Below are 24,119 nucleotides of genomic sequence, written 5' to 3' on the forward strand. Positions count from 1 at the left end.
GCTGAAAAGGGAACAAAACCACACTGGAAAGTCACATGGACACTGCAGTATTTCTGCAGGATGATGAGCTATTTCTGTGTGAGCTCTGCATGATCCTACCAGTCCAAGAAGCTTTACTGCCTAGCTGGGCTTGCTTTCATTGCAAACCAGTGTTAACCCTCTTGGAAACACGTATCTTTCTTTCTTTTCTTTAAAATACTGATCATATTTTTAAAACTCTCTGAAGGCGTCCTGTTAAAAGAACAAGTCAGGTCTTCTAGATGCTGCCTTCTTTTAAATACAGGTTGAATTACAGTTTCTTAGATGATCAAAATATAGAACCTCTCAACAGAAACACAGTGATATTTATCTAGATGTGAAATATGCTTGTCTGCAGCTCACAGAAAACAGAAGTTCCAGTGGAATTTTTTTGGGGGGAGGGCATATACTGCTATAATGTACTGTTGTGTAAGAGTCCATTCCAATTGCTAGATATTGCATTATAAAATACAAAATACTAAAAAATAATAATAAAAAAGTGCAAAGACAAGAACTCAAGAAATAAAGACCAGAACTTAGGTTGAATATGAAATACAGTTCTGTGCCCCCATAATGATACATTTGGGGTTCATGTAATGTTTTCACAGCACCTTTATCTGTTCCATGTTTGGCTTTATAAATATCGTTTGAACTGATTGATTTCTGAAAAATATCTTAATATTTCTCATTTATTATAAAATATACAAGCTGTGCACTGAGTACTAAATTATTATTTTCCTCCTATGATCCCTCTAGGATGCTAATCACCATATTAATTAGCTGTTTCACAAACAATAAATAGCTTAACAGCTCCCTGCAGTAACCTCTTCTTATGGATAAAACTGAGGCACAACACTAAAAAACATGTTCACTACACCTCTGAAATGAGCTGTCTCAGCTCTTTCCACTCTCTTACCTGTTTAAAGAAGGCAGGATTTTCAGAATCCAGATCCCACTGGCTTTCTTTAATCTCAAATTATTCTAAATTCTTGCAAATTGGACTACAGCTTTTTGAAAATGATTACTGGATGTAAGTATGAGAATTAGTAGTCAAAGACCCAACATAATATCTAACTTCTGATAATACTTTTGCCATTTCTAGTGATTGCTCACAATCTAGACATGACAGTATCATTAGGGGAACATTTGCTACACAGGTGTATCCTGTGCTGAAGGATTATTGCCCCTACTCCTTAATTATTATATTACAAGTTCTTGTTATAACAAGAGGCATGATTTATACCATCCTAATAATCTGTGTAGTTGTGGGCCTGGCTTAGCTTGGAAAAAGCAATGCCAAATGATTTGCTTGAATTCTCTGCTGTTATTTTAAAATCCAAGACTCCAAGTTCTCAGGTTTAACATAAACTCAAAGAAACTGCACTTCTAATCTATATATCTCATACAACATTTAAAGAATAATGGCTCTATCTTTGTAATCTCTCCTGTGAGCTTTACCAGCCTTTCAGGACACATTAATTCTCCTGCCTTTACTGGGTGTTCACTGATATAAGAATTTCTATTGGGTCTGAAATAGTTCAGAAGGAGTCTAGAGGAGTCCATGGAATTTTACTGCAGTAGATCAAAAGATCTCAGGCAGGGTGTTAAGGAATTCTATTCTTTAACAGTGGCATCTAAATCCCTTTTAAACACATTTTGCTGTGGAACTGATAGCATTTCCTTGGCACACTCACAGCCCTGTTACTATTATTCTTTGCTATGGAATATTTTGCACAGAACAAAAATATGGTATTTTGTTCCTTGTTGTCAATGACATTTTGTTCTGCCTGTACCCCCTGCACCTTCAAATTACACTGTATGCTTACCTTTGGCACTATCACAGTGGGGACAGGTACTGAAGAAAAATGTGGTTAGGTCTTGTTCCCACAGAATTATTTATGTATATCACTTCACTAATGTGACAATCACATGGACATCAGAGCCCAGGCAGCCTTTGCATGCTGTACCCAGAGGCCACACCACAGGGAAAACACAGTGGCCATGCTGTTTAATGCAGCACTTAAAAATGTGGCAAAATGGCCTTTAAAACTTTGGGAGGGAAATACTAAGTCTACATTTAGGAAAGATTGTAGATGTGATTGAATTCTACCCAGTGACTCAAGCTAACAAAATAGTGCAAAACTATCTGTACTCTAAGGAATGTACTTGGTTTCAAACTGCAATAAAGTCTGTCTGTGAGTAGGGATGGCACATGATGTATTAGGAAAGTTATTTTTCACAGGAAAGAAATAAAAAAGAAAAGGAAAATCAGTAGTGCTTCCAGGATCTTATTTTTGGACTAGAGCCTCTACAAATATTTTTTACAAGCTTCCTGATATGCCATCTCTTGTTTTTAGAGTTTTGACTTGATGAAATTTATTCAAATTGATTCTATTAATAGAATAGCTGATTGCAGTATTGAATGAACCTGTTTGTAGTACCTGGCAGTCAATCTCAAAGCTTTTCAAAAAAATCCCCAGAGAAATACATCAAGCATAAAGAAATACCATGGGGTACACATGGAAATAAAATGGGCTTAGATTAAAATGCTGAGTGCATCTGAATTTTAAACAAGGCAGTAAATATATAATTTTGTCAAAATACAGGGGAGATAAATAGCTTATCAGATTTCACTCAAAGAACAATATTAATTCTCCCCCATAAACCTAAAAGATTAAAAGGTTCCTACATATAGATGAGTGAATAGTGAAATTGTGAAGCAAGAAAAGGCTGGTTAGAAAGGCTGGTTGCAGTTTATTTTACATGCCAGCCACTGAAAAGTATATATTATCTCAAAGAGGCAACTGCACAACTACTTGTTAACTTGTGATAGAACATTTTACTGAAGGAACTAAGTATCTGATCAAAGCTGTGGAATACTGTTGCATGTACCTCCAGCAGCTCAGTGGCTAGGACACTTGGTTAGGAGGTAAGAGATTCATCTCCCAAACCATATTGTACCTTACAAAGGACAGAGATTCAAACTCACATCATATATCCCATAAATACATCAAAAATTCTGGGACACTGGACACACACACCACTGGCCACTACAAGATACTTCACATCCACTCAGAAGATACTGAGATACAGTACAGTCTCAGCAGATACACCACTCAAAACAGGGAAAAGCTGACTGCATGTACTTCTTTCTTCCATGTGAAGAATTCTGGAAGGTCAATTGGAAAATGAAAACTCAACCTGCTTTCAAGCATCCTAACATCCAAAAAGCACAGTGACATTGAAGTCATCCTTAGCACAAGTTAATAAAAAAGCTCCACTGTTTGATTTCCACACATTTAAAATGGAGGTCTATTGAAATATCAGTCTTGCCCCCTCACTGGTCTTTGATTTATTCAGGAGGCAGTTTCAATCTTCTCTTTTGGTACTCCTTTTTTAGAAATATGCCTTTGTTGGTAAGGTTATGTCCCTCATGAGGTCTAACTATTAGCCAATTGTGAATCTGTATAGTGGTAAAATCCATTTTCTTATGCAGTAAGGCAAGAGGAAGACTTCAGAATGAAGGCTACCCCTACCAGATACCTTGTATCAGCTTTGACTGAAGCAACCAAAAGGAAACTAATAGTGCTCAAATCCAGAATTGGAATGGGCTCCCATGGCATGAGTTCACAGATTTAATCTATCAGATGATGCTGTATTTTTGGGGAAGTTACAGGGCAAAAATTTCAAAAGTGAGCTTTTGAGGTGGAGGTCTCTTGATAGGGATTTCCACCTGAGACAAACTGATTCCCCCTAAAAAAGATGCCAGCTCTTGGTACCCAAAAATGCAGTCCAGCATCCCTAACTATATCTCATGTTAACAAAATTACATAAGGAAAGTAATGAAAGAGTAAGTCTCTGGGAATCTCCGCTTTTTATCTTGTCAAAAATATTTTTTCTCCCTTTTATTAACAACAGACAAAATCAAATCCTTTTCCTCAAACTCACATTTATGTCTACTCATTCAAAAGATGTCTACTGCCTTGCTCACTGATAACACTCATGACTCAATAGCTTTTGGTCTAAATTTTTGTGCATTTTATTCCCAAGCCAAATTAAGGAACATTCTGGTGAATGGCTATCAGCAAAGGGGAATTATAAATGACAACAAATTTTGCTTTCATGGTTTTGAAATTAAGGCAGAAGAAAAAGACCTATCTTACCATGTACTATGTAATGTTAATTACTAGTACATTACTAGCTGTTAATTGATTTCCTTTGTGCAATCTGCATGTCTGTTTTCTTAATAATAGTGTTATCCCCCAACCTCTTCACTTCTCTTTTCCCTACTGAAATACACAGGTCGTTCACACAACAACAACAACAACAAGAAAAAAGAGGGAAAATATTAAATGCTGGTAATTATCTGATATGTTAAACTTGAGACAGGTTTGACATACAGGGGCAGGGAGTGGGGTGGGTGGTGTGTTATTGCTGCCATGTAAAAGAAAATTATGGTTAAAACAGTACAAAATCTCTTGTATACAGGATAACTGTGCAGTCCCTGTTCATGAAAATATTAAGCTGATCCATTCAATTATCTTCGCACAATTTTCCCTTCAGTTATGATATACTGTGATAATCAAAAATCATTTGCCCTCATTCTTCAACACACATTTTGAAAACTAGTTATGGAGCCTGTGTCTAGACACAGACTATTCACCTACAGCACACTCTTTTAATCCACTAGTGTGGCTGAGAAGTCCTACACTATCCTCCAAATATAACTCATTCATTCACTCAGGCATCAACAGATTCCATTGACCTTGGTTAAATCATTTTAATTGATTTATTCATGCATACACAAAACAAACCTACTCAATTATTCTATGCAAACACACTCAGCTTCCAGATCATTGAATTTTTACATATTTATTCACCAATTTGGATAATTCTTCAATGTACTGTAGCAGTACAGACTTCTCTAGTGCTAGAGGGTTATATAAATCTATCTTGATCTGTTTAAAGAGCAAAAAATGAAAAAAATGAAAAAGGCATAGAAATTTGATAAGGGCTTAGAAGAGCACTGTGAGAACAAGCTAAGGATCTTCCACAAGGGAATGGCACTTAGTAGCACCTTTTCTTCTGTCCTGAGAATACTGACAGGTTAGTAACACCTTTTCCTCTGTCCTGAGAATACTCACTGGTTAGTAACACCTTTTCTTTTGTCCTGAGAATACTCACTGGTTCCCCAGCCACATGGTAACCTCTTCCTTATATTTTAACATCACCTTTTTCATTGAGATCATGTTTCAGCTTCTCCATTTGCAAGGCAAATGACTGTCAGCTAAGCTTCAGGGAGTGCAGATCCTCTGGAAAGGCAACATCAGGCTTTGCAGTGTTTACACAAATGCCCAAACTAGCTGGTTCTACACAGGACTGTGGTGCAAACCCAGTGGGGACATAGGTGTGTATCACAGAGCTGACTGCTGCCATGTGAGGCTGGCTGGTTCCCAGCTTGTTAATGCCTGCTTGTTTGACTCTACTTGAGCTGCAGCCACACAACTGCACTGGGGAGGATCCCAAATCCCTGTCATCATCCCACTGCTGCCTTGCCTCTCCCAACAGCAGCAGAGCTTCTTCCTATAACAAACCTGGAGCAAATAAGTGAAGAGGCAAAGTCCTGCTGCCCAGGGAAAGACTTGTGCTTGTACATGCTGCACTTCCTTTAACAGCAAGTCTACTTTTGCTTTTATGCCCCTGGCTATGGAAAACATGCAACCACTGCACTGTCCTCAGCTGTAGAAGTCAGAACAGCCCCATTTACCCCATTTACCTTCAGTGGGGCTATGCTCATTTGTATTATCTCTTCTTCCTCGCTTATAAGGTATATTCAAAAGCAGCCTCCTCTCTTAAAACAGTTCATAGGATCTCTATTTGGGGTTAAGTTAAGGGGAGGAAGGGTAGTTGCTCATTATATTAAATATCACAGTAAAAATGTTTTATTGCAGAAAAAAAAAGTGGAAATAAAGATTTGTGGATGCTCATTTAACAGATGCCAGTTGGATCACAGTCCATGGAGTTTTTCATGTCTGGCAGTGTTAGGGTCTAGTCAGAGGAGAGCAGCTGTAATATGGAATATAATGGCCTAGAGCTCGGTGAACTGGCAGAGTTCAAGTTTGTGCAGTTCTCCTGGCAACCTGGCAATTCTAGAAAAACTTAATTTATCCAAACCAATTATTCTTTAGTGGGAAAGAAAACTTAGCTTAGTACTGAAAGAAATAGGATTTTCAGTCCTGTCTTAGTGTAACTAAAGTAGAGTACACAATAAAGGAAAGCAATATAATTTCACAAATGAGGAGGAACTCTGTAAGATAAAAAAAACTGTTTAGTCTCCAGACTTCACATGAATTGAGGAAGGGGATGGAGACTTAGTAACTATGGATGATGAACTGAGCACAATAATATCAGCAAACATGTTGATTTTTCTTATATTACACAGCTTTGTGCATTTAATCTCCTCTGATTCACTTTTTTTTATCAAATGAATTTGAAAAAGTGCATGTGGACTACTGCTAATTAAGATTGTATGGGTATATTAGCTGTATATGATAGGGACCACAAGTTTCCACAATATCCCTATCTGGTCATAATTAATCATGACAAGGATCCTGTTGAGCTGAAAGTGATTAGTTCCAGCCTAATTAAGGGTCACTACTGACTATGGTTTTGAGCTTCACCAGACAGATCATATTATCAATTTTTTCTGCATAGACAGAAAATAATTAAAGATGATGCAAAAGCATGAAGCACCTAGAATTTTCCAAATCAGTAACAAAAAGAAGCATAAAAATATTACTTACACCAAAGATCTGAACCTATTTCAGGGAACTAACTAGAAATAAAAAAAATTCTCTGTGAGTAATGAATGAAAAGATTGTCTTTGGAGATGTAGTGAAGTTCATTTAGAATAGTACCATCCACGACAGTGCAGAAGAGATAATTATGCCACATAAATGAGATCTCCCTCCTGTAGTAATGACATTGTAGGCTCTCAACATTACTGCAGCCTTGTCAGCCACCTGGGCAGCATGTTTTGGCAGACCATGCAGGCATTTTCTGACTAATATGAGGTTAGGAAACATAGTGTTTTGGGAAGATAATGGAAAGGGCAAGCTAATATGGAAGACTACTGTCCTGTCTCCATTTTCTGCTTTGTCAGCCTAGCTTTCTGGAGCTGTAACTCCTGGAGGTGATCCTTCCTGCAATTCCCCAATCCTCCCCAAGACCTGACACTGCAGTGAGGTTAGGCAATCTTCAAAATTAATTTAGAAAATGACATTTATCACTAGAAGTGGCACCTTGTAGAGATCAGCGACAGCCTCTGTGCTCTCACAGTCATCCTCCTCCTCCAGTTCCCACTGTGCTTGCCTGTGTTTCTCCATCAGCCCATGGTAAGCCTAAAAAGAAACACAGTAGGTGTATCTAAATAGCTGAAAAGATCTTAATAGATCTTTTCAGATGCTTCCCTTTTCTTCCTTGATGCTCTTCCCATGTATCACTACAACAGCAATTGTTTACCTGGAACCATGACTCAGAGGGAAATGGAACTTGCCTTACCACCTTAATTTGAGCTTTTCCAGTCTTGAGTATAAAATTCCTTAGCCTCAGCAATATGGGGTCAAATAATATATAAATACTACTACAAAACATGTGAAATGATCTGACTTGAAACCTGTTTTCCAGTGTATGAATATCCCTACATCATAGCCATTACTATGAGGTGCAGAACAGCCATGTGACATCACCATGAGACACCTGAGTTGCAGCTGTATCACACTGTACAGGGATTTTGCACTGGGGGTGGTCACCATGTTCCATGGTGGTTCCTAAAAGGCTGATCTATGATGTGGTCCTGACTTAGTCCTTGGTCCCAGTTTGAGAAGGGATGCAATTTTTTTCTTCATGTAAGGACTGTGACTGTGTTGGCAGGCTCATGGAAGATTATATTTCACAGACAAAGACTACCTCAACCTACAGACTAATGAGTAGCATTATACATAAGTATTCTATATTTTGATTTAATCTGCCAAGTCCTCCCTATTACTCCCATGGTAAATATATTTTTTTTCATTAGGTATGTCAATAGAGCTCTTCTAAAGAGGACCAAAGTGCCCATAAATGCTTCAGCATTCTTGTAGAGGTAGACTTGAAAGCTCACACATGTCACGGAGTCATACTTTATGACAGAAGTTGACAAATTAACTGCTATAACTTGTATTTCCACCGTGGGTAGGCAGAGCCAGACTGGATTACTGCAACTGACACTTTATGGTTTGTGTTCTTCATTGGTCATTCCCGTATTCTCTGAAGTAAAAGACAAAATTAAAATCCTCCTTTTCCAACAGAAACATAGATGAAGGAGAAAGAATGATATAGGAACTCTAACCTTTACTATATATCTCATTCTGTCATAAAAAAATCAGATCTGCAGCAACTCAGTTGTTACCACCTTACTCGTGTTCAGAGCAATCTGATGTGAATGAGGCTTATTGCAAGATCCACTATCATAATTGGCAACCACTTAAAATTCAGCAGAAAGGTCAGTTACTGGCAAGGCTGCTACCATGGTGGTGTGGACCCTTGATGAGGTGAAGGGGGAAAGGCAGAGGAAAGAAGTGTTTTTGATGAGTACAGCTCTGTGCTCATGGTGAGGCTTTCTGACCAATTCCTTACTGTTGGGCTGGATATGAAATTATGAAACAAACTTAAAATAGCTCCTCAGTGCCAACTGGATTGTTCTCACAAAATAATTACTGCACTATTTAAGTTATTTTTAAATATTTAAGTCAAACCATGGGAGCTGCAGGTACAAATTTTTCTTGTTCTTTGAAGAGTTTCTGCACTTAAGACCCCATCTGTTCTGGGACAAAAGACTCTCCCACTGTGCAGCAGAAAGAATTACATTTCTGACTTTCTTAATTTGTACATAGGCATTTCACAATCCTAAAACTCAGCTGTGTTCTGTCCTGCAGCAAGAAGTGCAAGTTGCCCCTCCCTGCTCAGCCTGTCAGAAAGCTGTTGAGTAGGCTTAGTTAAACACAAAGCTGTGTGGCTCTACCTTAGTAGGGAAGGGATCTTACAGCAACATTTTTAAGCTTTGTTCAATGAATCTGGGATGTGTCCAAGAGTGTCCAATGATGTCTAAAAGGAAAATACATTCACAAGTGCACACTGGCTACAAAAATGTGTGACAGACTTGTCTCAAGTTTGGTTTTATGAAAAGCCAAAGGTGTAAAATTGCTCTACTTGTTTTGGAGTAAGGTGGTGCCAGGCAGGTGTGCATACAGAAATAGTAACTGCTTTATCCAAGTCATACAATATAATTAAAGAACATGGCCCCACAGTACAAAACTACAGTGTTAAGACCAATAAATTCTGATAGATTGCTGCAGTTGGAATCTGGGTCTTCTCATACAATAATTTTATCTAAGTTATTGGATTTCATCAAAAGTTAAATGCTGGATGTAACCACTTTCAACTTAAATTATTTATTTTCATGAAAATTGAATATTGATTTTTTTTTAATTCTTAATAACTTGGGTTTGCAGTTCCCAGCAGTTACTTGAATTTTGCAGCTCTCAGCATTTACAGCTAAGAACTCTAATTTTGTATATTCATTCGGAACAATAACAACAAATCTCTATAGAAAATATGAGCACAAAAACATTACACTGGCCACTGTATACCATATTAAATTATCAACGGCAAGCCTTCTCTAAGGCATCCTGCCAGAGATCATAATTAGTTTTTCCTCTACTTCTCTGAAATTTGGTAAATCTTTTGAGCCTCAGTAACCCCACTCATAGAAAAGCAATTAGACCAGTGCAGACTGTTTCCTTCTGTAATGCAGGCTGGATAGTTTCCTCCAGGTATTTCCTGTCTTAAAGCAAACACACAGTAGGTAAGCAAAAGATGTTTTCTACCAAACATGCAATTTTGCATTAACCCCATTGGCATTCTCTTCCAATGCAACACCACCAACACTGCAGGAACAGCCATGGCAACAGGGGCTCTGACCCTGTCCACCTGTTCCACCACACATGATTCTCACAAGGACCCAAAATTCCCAGTTTTACGGAACTGGGAGAAATCTGCAATACATTTGGCTTTAAAAACTAATAGAACAGGGAAAACAAGCTTTTACTTGTTCACCTTGAGAAAATTATGAACATCTTCAGTAAGAAAAGTTTTGCTAAGGAGACTCCTTTGTTCAGCTTCCTGTCTGCGTTTGAACTCTTCCTTCTTCTTGGCACGGCACTGCAGCCGTTTCCAGATCAGCTCTTTACTTAGCTGCATGCACTCTGGAACATCAACCACAAACAATTAGGCACCACAACTCCACAGGGAGAAAGCAACATCTGCTGCTGTCACACAACATAAGCTCACCGAGATCTGTTAGTGAGTGAAATAGGCAAGTAATCACCATGCAGGATTTGAAATTTGCTTCTTACCCTGATGGCCTTTTTAGATGTGAACTTCTAAATTGTTACACGGCACTTAAATCTATCAGGTTTTTGGATTGCTACCATCCTGCACCCTCCCTTTCACTGGTGCTGCTGTTTATGCAAAGGCAGTGTGTTAGTCCAAGAAACAAATTGCTTCATGCAGCACCCCAAACCTCCCCCTCCTGCTTCAGAAGGTCAGTAAGTGTCTCATTACCTAATTGAAGATATGCAAATGCTGCTGCAAGGACAGGGGCAGTAACATATGGCGGGGAGAAAAGGTCTAAAGCAGTGCTAGTTCAGATTAGTTTGAACTGGCATGCAGCCCATACGTACAGACTTCTAAAGTGACTCATCCAAGAACCTGCAGTAAAAGTTGTCAAGGTCCCTCCAATTTCGTGCTGCTAATGGGAACTATTTGGGACTAAATTCTTCCCCACTTCATTCCCCCTGTAGCTCCAAGTGATATATAAATTAAAGAGCCTATTTGCATCCTGGGCTGCTGAGTGCAATCACTGCTTTAAATGTTCTGCCACTTCATGTCTCATTGCCTGTCCACCTAAGAAAAATTTTACTAATTTCCCCCAGTTACCCTGCCCCAGAGCAGTACTTCACTCCTGACACAAGCAGCTAAAGGGAGATGCAAAAGAACAGATACCTGTGGCTGCTGTTCTGTCACTACATTAAGCTGCTTTAACTACAAGAAATTACTTTGTAGAGAAACAAAAGGAGCACAGTACTGCAGTACCAAGAATGTTATTTATTCTTCATGCTAATTTATTGTGTTTATCCATAGGCTGATGATGCACTGACAGAACACTTGAAGGTGCACCAAAAGTACAGGAAAGCCTGTAATGAAAATATCACTTAAATAAATGTAGCAGTGTTTTACTTTTAAACACTATTGATTCTTTAATACCTCCTTATTTTGTACCCTAGGAACACAGTCTTGCTGGCTTTGTATCTGTGAATTATAGGTAGAGTTTAACTTTTGTATTTAGAAGCTCATAAGAAAGGTCAACATAAGGCTCTATTGGAATAAATGCTGCACTCCAGATAATTTTTTTTAAAGCACATTTCATTTCTATCTAAAACCAGGAGGTTGATAATGTTCTTCTACACAGGATGTACCACCCATAATATATAGCTATATATAGCTATATATAACTATAAAAACCTACTTTGCATAAAATAAAGGCCTTGACAGAGGTATTTTTGCTTAGGAACAAGTGAAAATTGACAAAAAGCAGGAAAAATCACCCAGAGACAACCATTTATGCTTAAAGAATGTTGGTGGCTGAACCTATGTGAAAACTATGAACTAGGCATAGACAGTTTTAGAAACAAACATCCATGAAAGAGACTATACCACAATATACGTTTTTGTGAATATCAGCAAACTGTTCACACAGCTAGATGTTCTGAAAGACGATCAAGTCTGCAGCACTTTCTGTGATGAAATAATTGGCACAGTAGATGACAGGAGAGTGGTGGATATTGGCTACCCTGACTTCAGGCAGGTTTTCAATGCAGTCTCCTGACAGATCCTCACAGAGAAGAGGATGGATGAGCAGTGAGATGGACTGAAAACTTGCTCAAAGTCCACCTGGAAGCCAGCACCTATTGGTGTAGCCCAGGGCTCAATACTGAGTACAATTCTGCTCAGTAGCTTCATTAATAACCTGGATGATGGAGCAGAGTGCAAATTTAGCAAGCCTGCAGAGGTCACAAAAAATGGGAGGAGTGGCTGGTACACCTACACATGCTTGTACTTCCATCCACAGGGTACTTGACACGCTGGAGAAATGGGCTGATGCAAATCTTCTGAAGTTTAACAATGGGAAGTGCAAAGTGCTGCACCTGGGGAGGAACAACCCCAGGCACAAGCACATGCTGGAGACTGCCCAGCTGGAGAGCAGCTTGGCAGGAAAGGACCTGGGGCTCTGGTGGACACCAGGTTGAACGTAAGCCAACAGATAAAGGGAGGGGATCCTTTCCCTCCATTCAACTCTGGTTAGGCCACACCTGGAGTGCTGTGTCCAGTTCTGTGCTCCACAGCCAAGTACAAGGGAGACATGGAGATACTGAAGAGAATTCAACAAAGGGCCACAAGGATGAATGGACTGGAGCATGTCCCCTGTGAGACAAAGCTCAGAGAGCTGGGGCTGTTCAGCGTGGAGAAGAGAGGGCTCAGGGGGGATCTGAGCATAATAAGTATATAAACACCTGAGTATACAAACACCTGGAGAGTGGGTACAAAGAAGACAGAGCCATTCTCTTCTGTTGTGCCCAACAAAAGGACCAGAGGCAGCTGCCAGAAACTGAAACACGGGAGGTTCCTTTTACCATGAGGATGACTGAGCACTGGGACAGGTGGCCCAGGTGGAGTCTCCATTCTGGGAGAGAGAAGCTGTCTGAACATGATCCTGGGCAACCAACAGTAGCTCAACCAACTTAAGCAGACAGGGTTGACCATACAACCCCCAGAAGTTCTTTCAGTCTTAACCATTCTGTGATTCTGTGAATTTATAACTGTGAGATAAGGCACAAATTATCATCACTAAGAGCCCAAAGTGAGTGAGCAGCACTGCAGCAAGAACATACTGCAACAAGACTGCATTCATTCTGACTATTCAGTTCACTGAACTCTAAACCTAATGCCATTTTGCTATGACAATTTTCTTTAAATGTGTCCAAAAATAGCAGAAATGGTTCTGGAAATTGTGTTGAAGTGGTTTGCATTATTTTCCTTCTGACTAAATGTTTACCATTATTTGCTGTGAGTGCTGATGGGAGGCACTGAGCCCTGAAACAGCACCTATCAGAGAAGATAGGGCTATATTTTTCAACACTGGGCATTAGGTAACATACAAAATGAAACAGGGAGAACCTTAAATCAGTGGGTCAGTCAGCCTAGACTTTATTATGACTGTGTACTTTTCAGATAGGCAATATGAAGAGGTGTAAAAGGAAGAGGAAATACTTCATTTTAGATGTATTTTAGTCTGACATTAGAAAAGAGAGATTTATAGGAAGATCTTAAGCTTGAACATTATCTTTTCAGAAGAGTGATAGCACAACTGCTTCTGGCTTTACATACTACCAAGAAATCCTAAGACAGTGTCTTATGTCAGCCAGTATGACCAGCAATGCCAGGTATGTGAACAGTAAATGGAGAAGTATCACAAATACTTGTAGCAAGTACAATTCAAATTAATGGAATTAGATTATGTGAATTACAGAGTAAGTACCTAGTAATACCTGGAACAAGACATAAAAAGCCTGAAGTCAAAGTTCCCATTCTAAACATACACCCTCCAGAATAAAACTGATCCTGGCCAATTCATTAGTATCTTTTTAAAACAGAGAGGTATATAGAGCTGAAGCTGTCATTTTTTTTACTCTTTAAGACAATGAGAATTCATGTAAGTCATGAGATCCAGTCTAAGAACTCACCATTACTGTAATGTGCCAGCTGTTCCCAGAAGGCCTTGTGCAGGTCTGTTAGAAGCTCCTCCTTTTGTCGGACTGAAAGATTATTCTTTACAGTTAAGTGGTCCAGAATATTTGACACGGTATTTAATCTGCCCTTACACTCTTCTGGTATAGAGGACTTCAGTGAATCGATCATTTTCACCATAAGCTCCCAGTTGAATAACCTTTCCTGAATGTCCTAAACCAAACATAAAGTCCTGTTTAGAAACCAAGAATGTATCTTTGAAGGTTGTGCTTTCCTTTCATTGAACTATTGATTCCCAAACCACAAAGAAAACCACTGAGGTTTCTCAAAACCATGTGAATAACCATCTTCATGTACTTAAATACTTCTGAAAGTTTTGATCAGTGCAGGCTAGCAGTAGGTTTATTGCATGTTCAGTTGCAAGAGCTAATCTAAAATTATTGGTGTTTTTCATTATGTGTAGCTGTCAAGAAGACATTAAGTCTGGAAAAGAAAATAACAGCCTTGCAGAAAAAAGTTAAATACAAAAGGAGGATAGATGGACAGAAGACAACATGGAAGTCCTGGACTTCTTTTCAAGATACTATATGGCACACCAGTAAAGGTTCTCATTTTGAAATGAGGACACATACCTGATTCAGATAATGCTGTGATTCCTTCAAATACACAATCAGAGAGAGTTCAATACATATACTAAAAATCAGTATAATTGCCTACTGCCTAGCAGTTTTCATTGCACTATTAAAGAAGGAGCCCATGATCACAGTAGGGAAAGATTTCCTGGGTGAAAGTGCAGCTGCTTTAAGCAATGCTGCAAGGTTAGAGAGAGTTTGACAATGCTGTACTAAGTTAACAGCTGGACTTGATCTCAGGGCTCTTTTTCAAACCAAATGATTCTATGATTCTCTGACCTACTGTAATTAATAGAGATGTACCTACAATGACCTCTGCAATGAGATTTCAGCATCATCACAGTAGTGACTTTACGCAGGAATATCTCAGTCTACTGAGCTGCTCCAATGCAAAACGAACAAGCTAATAATTATTGTATCTGTTTATACACCAAATTACTAATAAATGCAGTGATTCCAATTGTATGTTAATATATAAATTACATATAACTCTTTCAGCATATCCTGTGCAAAAAACAAGAAGGTATCAGTTAGATTTAACACAACATAAAGCACAATGCTGATGCATTTATGAACACAGTTCTTTCCTCAGACTATATTCCTATGAGCTGATAAGAATTTTCAATTCAAATTAAAGTCACTGTACACACAATCACCCTCAAATTTAAATTAGGATTTATCAGTCAAAGTGGAATAAGTGTTTTGAAAGAAAATGAAATTTTGTAATGCCCACAGTAACAATTCTCCATCTATTGGATCTTGCGCTCTCACTCCTGCTTCACCATCTGCATCAATAATACTTTTTCCTTATGACTACCTAAACGGTATTCTGAGAATTAGAACTCAAGTGCAGAGAGTTCACCCTCCTATGAATCTTCCTAAAGTGCAATGGAAGTTGAGCTCTCAGCAATGAAGCTCAAAGAGACAACTGGATTAAGCAGTCTACATCACTCCTGAGGCAGGACTGACAGACTCTGCACTGACATAATTCTTTCTGCTCATATTGACTAAATCCGTCTCAACTTTTATTTCTTTTTTACTTTACCATCACCTGCAAGTCTTGAGATTCACTTAACAAGCTTTCTACTGCAATCATCTTCTCAGTCAGATCCATCATTATCTTTGTGGCTTTGGCACTTGAGCATTTTGATTGGTCCAAAAAATCCTGCTGGGCTTTGTCAGTCTGCTTCCAGAAGGCTTCCATCTGTGGAATATGAATCAAAATACAACCCATGTTCCCTCATTAATCATCTGGTATTTCATTACAGAAAGAGGCATATATATGAGTCTACTGAAATACAAGTCACAGACAGATCTCAGTATTAGTTATATTGAACAATTTGCAAAGATAAAGAGACTTATATATAATATATATAATATATGGGTGGTGGATATATATATATATATATATCTCCACCAATTTGTTAATTTGTTAATTCTCTACATATTGCATCTATAAGACCCTATAGTGTTTTTAGTACTGATGGTAAAAACCTAGAAGATAAACTGCATCCCTTTTATTCTGGCAAGTTTATTTAGCTGTAGGAGCAGGTATTCTAGTCAAACAACATTTTTACCAAAAAAAGAAAAACTGAAAATTATTACTGTTTTACACCATCAAAGCCTTTCACAGCTAAATGCTACATAAGCACAAATACTTTATGTCAGCACAGTGTATGTGCCAATTCTAATAGATTATTATATGGACAATTACTAGTTGTAGGTTCTGATTCCATAAACATGACTGTGTACACTGGCAATATTCTGTGCTCTGTGGGATTACTCGTTCACGTGAAGGTAAAAAAATGCATCCATCACCATGATTTCTATTAAGTACCCATGAATTTTGGGGGGAAAAAAGTGACTATGGCACCTGTGAGTATGGCAAAAACCCCTTTATATTCTCAGAGGAAGACTGAGGTACTGAACTATACAAATCTGCATAGAGGGAAATTATTTTCAGTACAACGAGAAGCATCAGCAGGCACAAGAGTGACAGAGCCACTGAAGGATGATCACTGCTGGTGAATAAATGCCTCATGTTCCTCAGCAAGTTTGCCAGCAATTATTTTTACATGACTAACCCTGGAAAACTCTAAACAATCATTTTTCCACTGAGCAAAGTTAATGTACAAAAGAAACTTGACGCAGATGTTCCAATGTTACCAGGACTTCCACTATAAAGTGAAGGGCTCAGAGAAAGCAGAGAAAATTCCCAGGGAAGCACTTAAGCACCAGACATTAGAAAATGTTAACTCCTGTATGAAAAAGGCCCAAGGCTGAGGTGATGGGCTGTTTGGTCCAGGGCTAAAGTGCCACAGTCAATCAGCACAGGCAGCTCACAGAGCTGTCACTCTCTCATTTTCATCAGCAGTCAATTTGCTCAAACTTCCAAAACAGGGCTGGGAAGAATATTACTCAGTTTACTGGAGAATAGGACATAGAATGTTCTTAACCTCCAGTTTTCTAGCCTGAATCTAGACTGACATAGTGAACCTACTTTAGAGAAAAAAAAACCAAATGCCTGCTATCAAACGGTATTTTCACATCAAAAAATGTAAATATATTCTCACATGGAAAGCTGCTAAAGAAAAAGGCTTTGCTGAAGTAAATGCACAAAACATACTAAAACATTGCCCAGCAACTATGGTTTTAGTACTTCTTTCTGCTGGAAAAAAGTTGTAGGCTCTTATTACTCCCTTACTCAGTTACAAGGATTGACAAAAGCAAGGTGCGAGGATAACATTCCTAAAAGTCAGGCTATACATAGGCTTGAAATAAATCTTATCCTCAGACAAGCACCAGACATTTCTCAGCTGATAAAACAGTATTGTTTTACAAAAAGCACAAAAAATGTTTTATTTATAAAAACATATTGACACCCAAAGGGAGCTGGAAATATTTTGCTGGGGCAAAGTAAAAATATTTTCAGGACACATATAAAATACTAACTGTGGACTACTCAACAAAACCATTGCACTAAAGAACTCCCTACCAAAAGAATAACATTAAATAAAATTTTAGAAAAAAATAGAAAGTTACATTATCTATTATGTGCTCGGAATATTCCCTTTCCCTCCTTTCCAGGTCTTCTAGAGTCTGGAACTCTGAGTTACGGGCTCCTGACATTTCAGTATTCTGGAGTCTAGAGTCAAGTTGTTTCTGTAATTCTTCAAAATCCTGGGGGGAAAAATCAAGTGATTACTTAAACAGAAAAACAGACATAACTTCTAAATTTGGGAGTGGATTTGTATGTCAGTTCTGGCTCATTGCTAATGAAGGTGTTCAGAAAGTTCTGTTCATGGTAATGTACTTTCTGTAGCAAGCAAGGAAATCTCCAGATATATGGCAGCTCTGAAGTAAACTTAATACAAATACATACATTTCCACTAGGATGTGAGTAGTCAAGACCATAATCCATCTCTGCTGAATTCAGTAAACACTGCTTCGAGAGCTTTTACACTAATAATCCCTACAATCTATCTACCAATGTTTTTATTTAAATGCATGCACCCCATCTTAAATGGCTGCTACGAGTGTACATGCTGTGTTTCAAAGCTCAGGTAAGTATCCTGGTGATAATCAGATAGTGATTCCTGCAGAGTGCTGGATGAATACACATGGATGAACACACCTGTAATGCTCATAAGGGACACATTATAGGCTGCATGATTGCATGAGGTTTCACAGTTTTTCAGTCCTTTAGAAACCAGGGTGATTATTTATGAAAGCTAATGTTGTTGACAAATACTAGTCTGATGCCATTGCCTAGTAAGCTGATAGTAAAAAGGGTGACTCTTCCTTCACTGCAACATGCCTTACATAGCAAGCACTGACTTCTAACACCATCCACTTTTGGCTATCAATGCATTAACTTGATACCTTTATGCCTTAAAGAAATGTAAGTAGAGTTTGACAAGCTTCACTAACAATTTCATCAAAATCCTATGAATTTTTATGATGCAGAATTAAAAGTGGAAAAGGCTGTCTGCAATGAAACATGTAACATCTCTTTTACATGGTGTTCATAACCAGCCTTGTTCCTTGTATGATATCTGTCCTCTAAGACTGTCAGGTTTACAAGATCTTTCTCTCCATCATATAGGACACAGAAACTCTGTACTGGCACTTAAACAACTGGACTTCTCTGACAATTATTGCATCTAATTATTTGGATTTAGTCCTTGTCTTGCAGCATCCTAGGAGCATGAGGACAGCGATGCCATCAAACTTCACTGAGGATTAGGTTCTATCAGGAAAAATGCCTATTCTAGATCAGCTCTGTTTATAATTTGAAGTCATTACCAGAAGACCACCAGTAAAAGGATTTTGCACATCTAATCTCACTTTTCATCTAGTAAATACAATAAGTTTTAATACTAAACCTGAGGATTCAAGGCAGAAAAGTGCTTTAAGACAAAATACCTTCTGATATGAATCATAGGGTACAACTAAAGAAATTGTTATAGTAATTCACAGACTGTGAGACTGTACAAAGTATTTGACAACTAGTGCTCATGAGCTGATAGACAAATGTCCAGATGTGAAATTCCATCTACATGTAAGAAAAGCACAATTGCTGCTGTGATTAGGCTGCTCTCAGTACAAACATTCAAGACTTGGATTGGCAGGGCACTGGATACCTTTACCTAAGACAAAGCTTCCTACAGAAGGCTGGGCCAGAAAATCTCAAGATATGCTTCTCAATCCAGATTTTTCTGTGGCTCTAAACTAGAAAGTGGAACCAATAGCTCTCCTATTTTCTATAGTTTTGTAAAGCTTTTTGATCCTTCTAACAACCTTGACAATAGTACTGTGACTACCTGAAATACATTGATTGTCAATATATGTCTTCCAGTTCAGAAGTGGCATATGGACTACAATGCAAGTACATGAAAGAAAAAAGGATGATGAGTAAAATAAGTATATTTTTCCCTGATGAAAGCCTTGAGTGTCATACTGCTACTTTATTTCCTGCTATTTTATTATCAGCAAGATACCTGGGACCAAACAAAGCCGCTGGTAATTAGAAATTATTAAATCTGAATAGGGTTCAAAATGTTCTGTTTAAATGGATTCAACTACAAAATATTTTATTTTTAACAGATTACGTAGATCACTTCATACAGCAACAAGGAGGAGAAGCATACAAGGTAATGTGTAGAAAATCAACTAACAAGGGAGTTTCTTTGCATTTTCTTCAGAAATAGATTACAAATGACATGGCTGTTCAAAAGGAGTAGGTGAAATGGCCTGCTGTGGTAATAAAATTAACTCTTATTTTGTATGGTCTTAAGTACTAACCGACAAACCCACTTACATTTTCCTGATTTAAAAGGATCTTCTTCAACAAACCATCAGTAATCTTCTTTTTACGATGGAAGTCTGTGAGGTATATCTTGAAAATCTGAATAAACATCTGTTTAAAAGGAAGAAAACAACATCCAGTTTAAGTGCCTGTCTGTCATTTTAAGCACATCTTTGTGATATCTTTTGCTAATTTAAATCAATCAGGGAGATTATAGTGAATCATAAAATAAACAACAGACAAATTAACAGATTTATCACCAGTGACTCTCCAGTATTTGCACTGTGAAAAATTCTCTGGTTTTGGCTCCAGTGAGATACTGGAAGATGTTGTTACACATAATCTCATATATCCTTATAACCAGACAGACACATTTTAAACTATTCTTGACTGGAGAAAATGCAGATCACTTGAAAATACAAAGCCCATTCTTCTAAAGTTTAATGAACCCCTAAACTGGAAGACAGTAACTATTCAAAAGATACTAAAGACTCATTATAATGACTTCAACTGTAGTCAGTCACATAGTACATCAAACATTTTTATATACAACCCAAAAGAAACTATCTCAAGTTCTAGCTAGCTTCTCTTGCAAGAAAAATACTTATTTCCCATTTGTGTGCCTTTTTTTTTTTAAGACTGTAATACTAGTGTCTTCAAAAAGACATTTTTGATTTTTTAACACTGGGAAAACTTTTGCTTAACCTTTTCCCCTCTTCCCTCAATTAGAGTTTCAGTGTAAGGCTAATTAATTTCATTAGTAACTGCTGCAGCATTTTCCAGTGTGGAAATAAAAATACATGAAATTTAACAGCCACCTGCCTGTTCCTTATAATCTTGAAAACAAGATGATGCAAAACTTCCCTGCGTAAAACATATAAAAACATAAATGAATACATATTTACATATTGAAACAGTTATTGAAGCTCATGTCAGGTGAGCAAAATCTGGAAATATATTATAATTAAAGCCCAATAGAAGAGAAAACCATATAGCAGTCATGTTTTGGATCTCACTTGCAAATGTTTTGGACACATTACCAAGATACCATATACAGTAAAAAGAAAAAAAAAGGGTTCAGGAGAAGACTGATAGAAAAGGATGTATTTCTTTAGACTTGATGCCAAGAAAAACTGAAATCAGAGAAAGCAGAGTGGGAAAGGAAGAAATTATTCGCAGGCTGATTTATTTTTTCCCTTTTTTACCTTCTGACAAAAATATAAAGCTATTTAAATATTCAGCTAAAGGTCTAAGTCCTTTGTGGGTATTTCTAGTGGGCCACAAAGTGTGTTAAGTGCTCATTTTCTCTGTGTTTCTGTGATTACATCACTATGTTGCTACTTACCTTCCTTAGAAATTGATTATTAACTCTGACATCAAGTTCAACCTTCTATAATCAAGCTAAACTTCCTTCTGGAATCTGATCACAAGTTCCCTTTCTCATTTAACTAGGTGTGGGTAATCCATCAGATGAGAAACTGCTTCCCAGGTTTACTTTCCTGTTTCCTCCTTTGGGTTGTGTAGAAATTTCTTCAGAAAATCCCACCCTTTGAAATATTCTCAGTGGATTTAGTAAATTATAACAGAAATTACCAATTTTGTTTAAACAGAGCTCAAGAAAAGAGGGGAGGAAAAAGCTATAGACTTTATGCCCAGATTCATATTTATTGAGCTAAACCTCAGTATCAGTAATGGTGCATGGCTAGGCACCACAAACAATCATTACTGAATATCCCATAATGTCCCATGACCTTAATTGTACTTTGTTTTTCTTTTCTTTTTTTTTTTTTCCTTGTCAGTTTTGGATGCTGTGACTTGATGCAGGTAGTTATCTATGGTTTAAATGGTACCTAAATCCTACAATTTTAAAAATTCAGAACTATTGTACTTACTACAATGGTACTGATGGAGATGAACTGAATTTTCCATTTTATTCCAAAAGCTTTAAGTTTTTGGAGTCTCAACACACAAACAAGCAAGTTTGTCCTAAAGACAAACTCACCTATTAAATAATTTATTACCTCTTCTTATGAGCCTCAAGTGCTGTATGTTAATCTCTGAAGTAATATTTAAAACCAATTTTTTGCATTTGCTATATTGGTATTTCACAGACCAGTATACTTCATCATATTTTACTTCCTTAGGAAGCTCATATATATGCAGAGTAGGAGGAAAAAAGTCAATAATGTGGAAATGGAACTCTGCTGCATTACATCTCACCTAGCCAGCTGTTTATGTTATTTCATAAACTAATATTCAGCTAAGATTTTCAAAACAATGAGCTATAAATGAGATATAAGTACCTACCACATTTTTTTCTTTTCTGAGTTCAGTACCAAGAAGCATGAGATCTTGTAAAGTAAGACTGCAAAGGCAGAGCTTAACATCAAAACTAAAAAAAAGATTAAAAATGCATTAATTGCAATCTAAATGACAGTTACACAAAAAGACAACACAATATGGTTCATTTAACCACTAGATCCTCCTAAAAACACTGCCCCAAAACAGAAGTGAAGTTACTTTATTTTTACATTGCCTCCTTTTTCAGAAAAGATTTCTGTATGTAAAAGTAAACAAACATAGAGCTTTTAATTAAGTTGGTGCTGAAGTTTCCTCTAGAAAAAGACAAGTTGAACATAGGCATGAGTGGATACAACCAGGGAAAGCAGGGCTTTAAATTGAAACAGACATAGAAAGAGTGGGTATTTTGTAAACATTCTTCATTGCTGGTACCTTTCCCAGCTCAGGGACACAAACATGATTTTGTTATTCCTGCTAATGAGAGTGCAGACACATGTATTCATCTAGGGGTACCTTGCCCTGCTGCAGCTGAAAGGAAATCAGAGCTAACAGTCCGTTTCAATACCTCTACCTGCTCATCAGCAGTGTCAGACAGGAACTGTTTTCCCAGAGTAAGACATGAGTAGTTCCCACTAAAACAGAGAGAACAGAACACTGAGTGTTCTCAAGGCACCTGCAGTGTGAGATGTCATTGTACAGTGCAGAGAACTCCATCCCCAGCACATGTGAACTGAGCATACGAGACATAACAAAGACATCTCCTCATTCTAACACCTTTTATGAGACAGCTTTTGGCCAGCTCTGATTACCAAAATTTCACAAAGAACAGGATGACTTCCAACAGCTTAATGTAATAATCTCCCAACAACTTTTTTAGGGTTATAAACAGATAACCCTGTCGTGATGTGGTGACTGTGTGCATTCATACCCAGCCTTTCACCTTTAGCGACTGTCCTAAAAACACAGGAATTGACCAAACAAGGTCAGGTTTACTGCTTACCTCTCACATGTCAGCACTTCAGGGAAGCTGGCCACCTTTAGAAAGGCTCGAGCCTGAAACCTGTCATCACTTGTTGTGGAATGGATTGTTGTGGAGGAGCTACAGTCCTCCTTGTCTCCCTGGCTCAGGGATCCCAGGCTGCCTGACATAGATGTCTCCACCACTTGATTAGGCAGAACTGCTTGCTTTGGATTCTCATGCAAAGATGGATTGGATGAGCCATCTGCCAGAGGCTACAAGTCAAAGGAAATTCACAAGGTCAATTAATACAACACAATAAGGAGACAAACATCACATCAATTTTCAGTGTTTACTTTTAAGGGAAAAGTTAAACAGTGTACACAGCAAAACTGTTTCCATGTACATGAGAGGCCTTTGTATTGCCCAGGAAAGCATTCTTCTGTTGTAGTTAGCTGCTTGGTGTATGCTTTCTCTTTCAGATCCTTGTGGTGTTTTTCTTATGGCTCCTTAGACAGATCCAACTCCCATTAATGTTAAGGGGCAGACAAGCTCTCTTAAATACAGTGAAAATTGACTAGACACCATGTAAAGCATTGCAGGTTCCAGCAATGAAGGGGAGCTGAAAGCAGCTGACACCTTACAGAATAAGCCCTGAGTCAATGGACTATTAAAAAAGGAAAGATCCCTATTAAGCAGATTGGCAGTAAATTTTCTTCCATTACTTGACTCTGCAATTTACTCTGACACAGAATGATTGCCATTAATTTTTACAAGTAGAATCTACAACCTTACCCTAAATTTCTGGTTGATGGGATAGATCACTTTTGCCTTTAATGCAAATGCTGCAATGTTACTGTTCAGAGGAGACTCACCTTCCTGTATGGAAAAGAACAAAAAACAATTGAGAACAGCAGATCTGGCAATTATTCACTTTAAGTATCGTGTGCTCCTTTTTGTTACACAGTTTAAATGTTCCTATTGATAACTGTTCATT

At 37.9% G+C, this 24,119-nt stretch overlaps 1 protein-coding gene across 3 annotated transcripts in view; it reads right to left on the reverse strand.

Moving 5' to 3' along the window:
* Window positions 1–24,119, reverse strand: part of EVC (EvC ciliary complex subunit 1) — a 50,110-nt gene that overhangs the window by 20,418 nt on the left and 5,573 nt on the right. Inside the window, exons 3-11 of one of the 3 annotated variants that reach the window (XM_071447153.1) lie at window positions 23,918–24,001; window positions 23,165–23,397; window positions 22,171–22,255; window positions 19,876–19,974; window positions 17,598–17,735; window positions 15,601–15,759; window positions 13,920–14,136; window positions 10,174–10,322; window positions 7,320–7,418 (exon numbers count right to left, since the gene is read on the reverse strand). In XM_071447153.1, the coding sequence (XP_071303254.1) occupies window positions 7,320–7,418; window positions 10,174–10,322; window positions 13,920–14,136; window positions 15,601–15,759; window positions 17,598–17,735; window positions 19,876–19,974; window positions 22,171–22,255; window positions 23,165–23,397; window positions 23,918–24,001 (1,263 nt within the window). The remainder of the gene's footprint in view (window positions 1–7,319; window positions 7,419–10,173; window positions 10,323–13,919; window positions 14,137–15,600; window positions 15,760–17,597; window positions 17,736–19,875; window positions 19,975–22,170; window positions 22,256–23,164; window positions 23,398–23,917; window positions 24,002–24,119) is intronic. The other 2 variants (XM_071447155.1, XM_071447154.1) reach the window with 2 other exon arrangements.

Source organism: Agelaius tricolor, unplaced genomic scaffold (assembly GCF_023055355.1).
Source record: "Agelaius tricolor isolate 1412-34295 unplaced genomic scaffold, bAgeTri1.0.p SCAF_24, whole genome shotgun sequence".
NCBI classification, from domain to species: Eukaryota; Metazoa; Chordata; class Aves; order Passeriformes; family Icteridae; genus Agelaius; species Agelaius tricolor.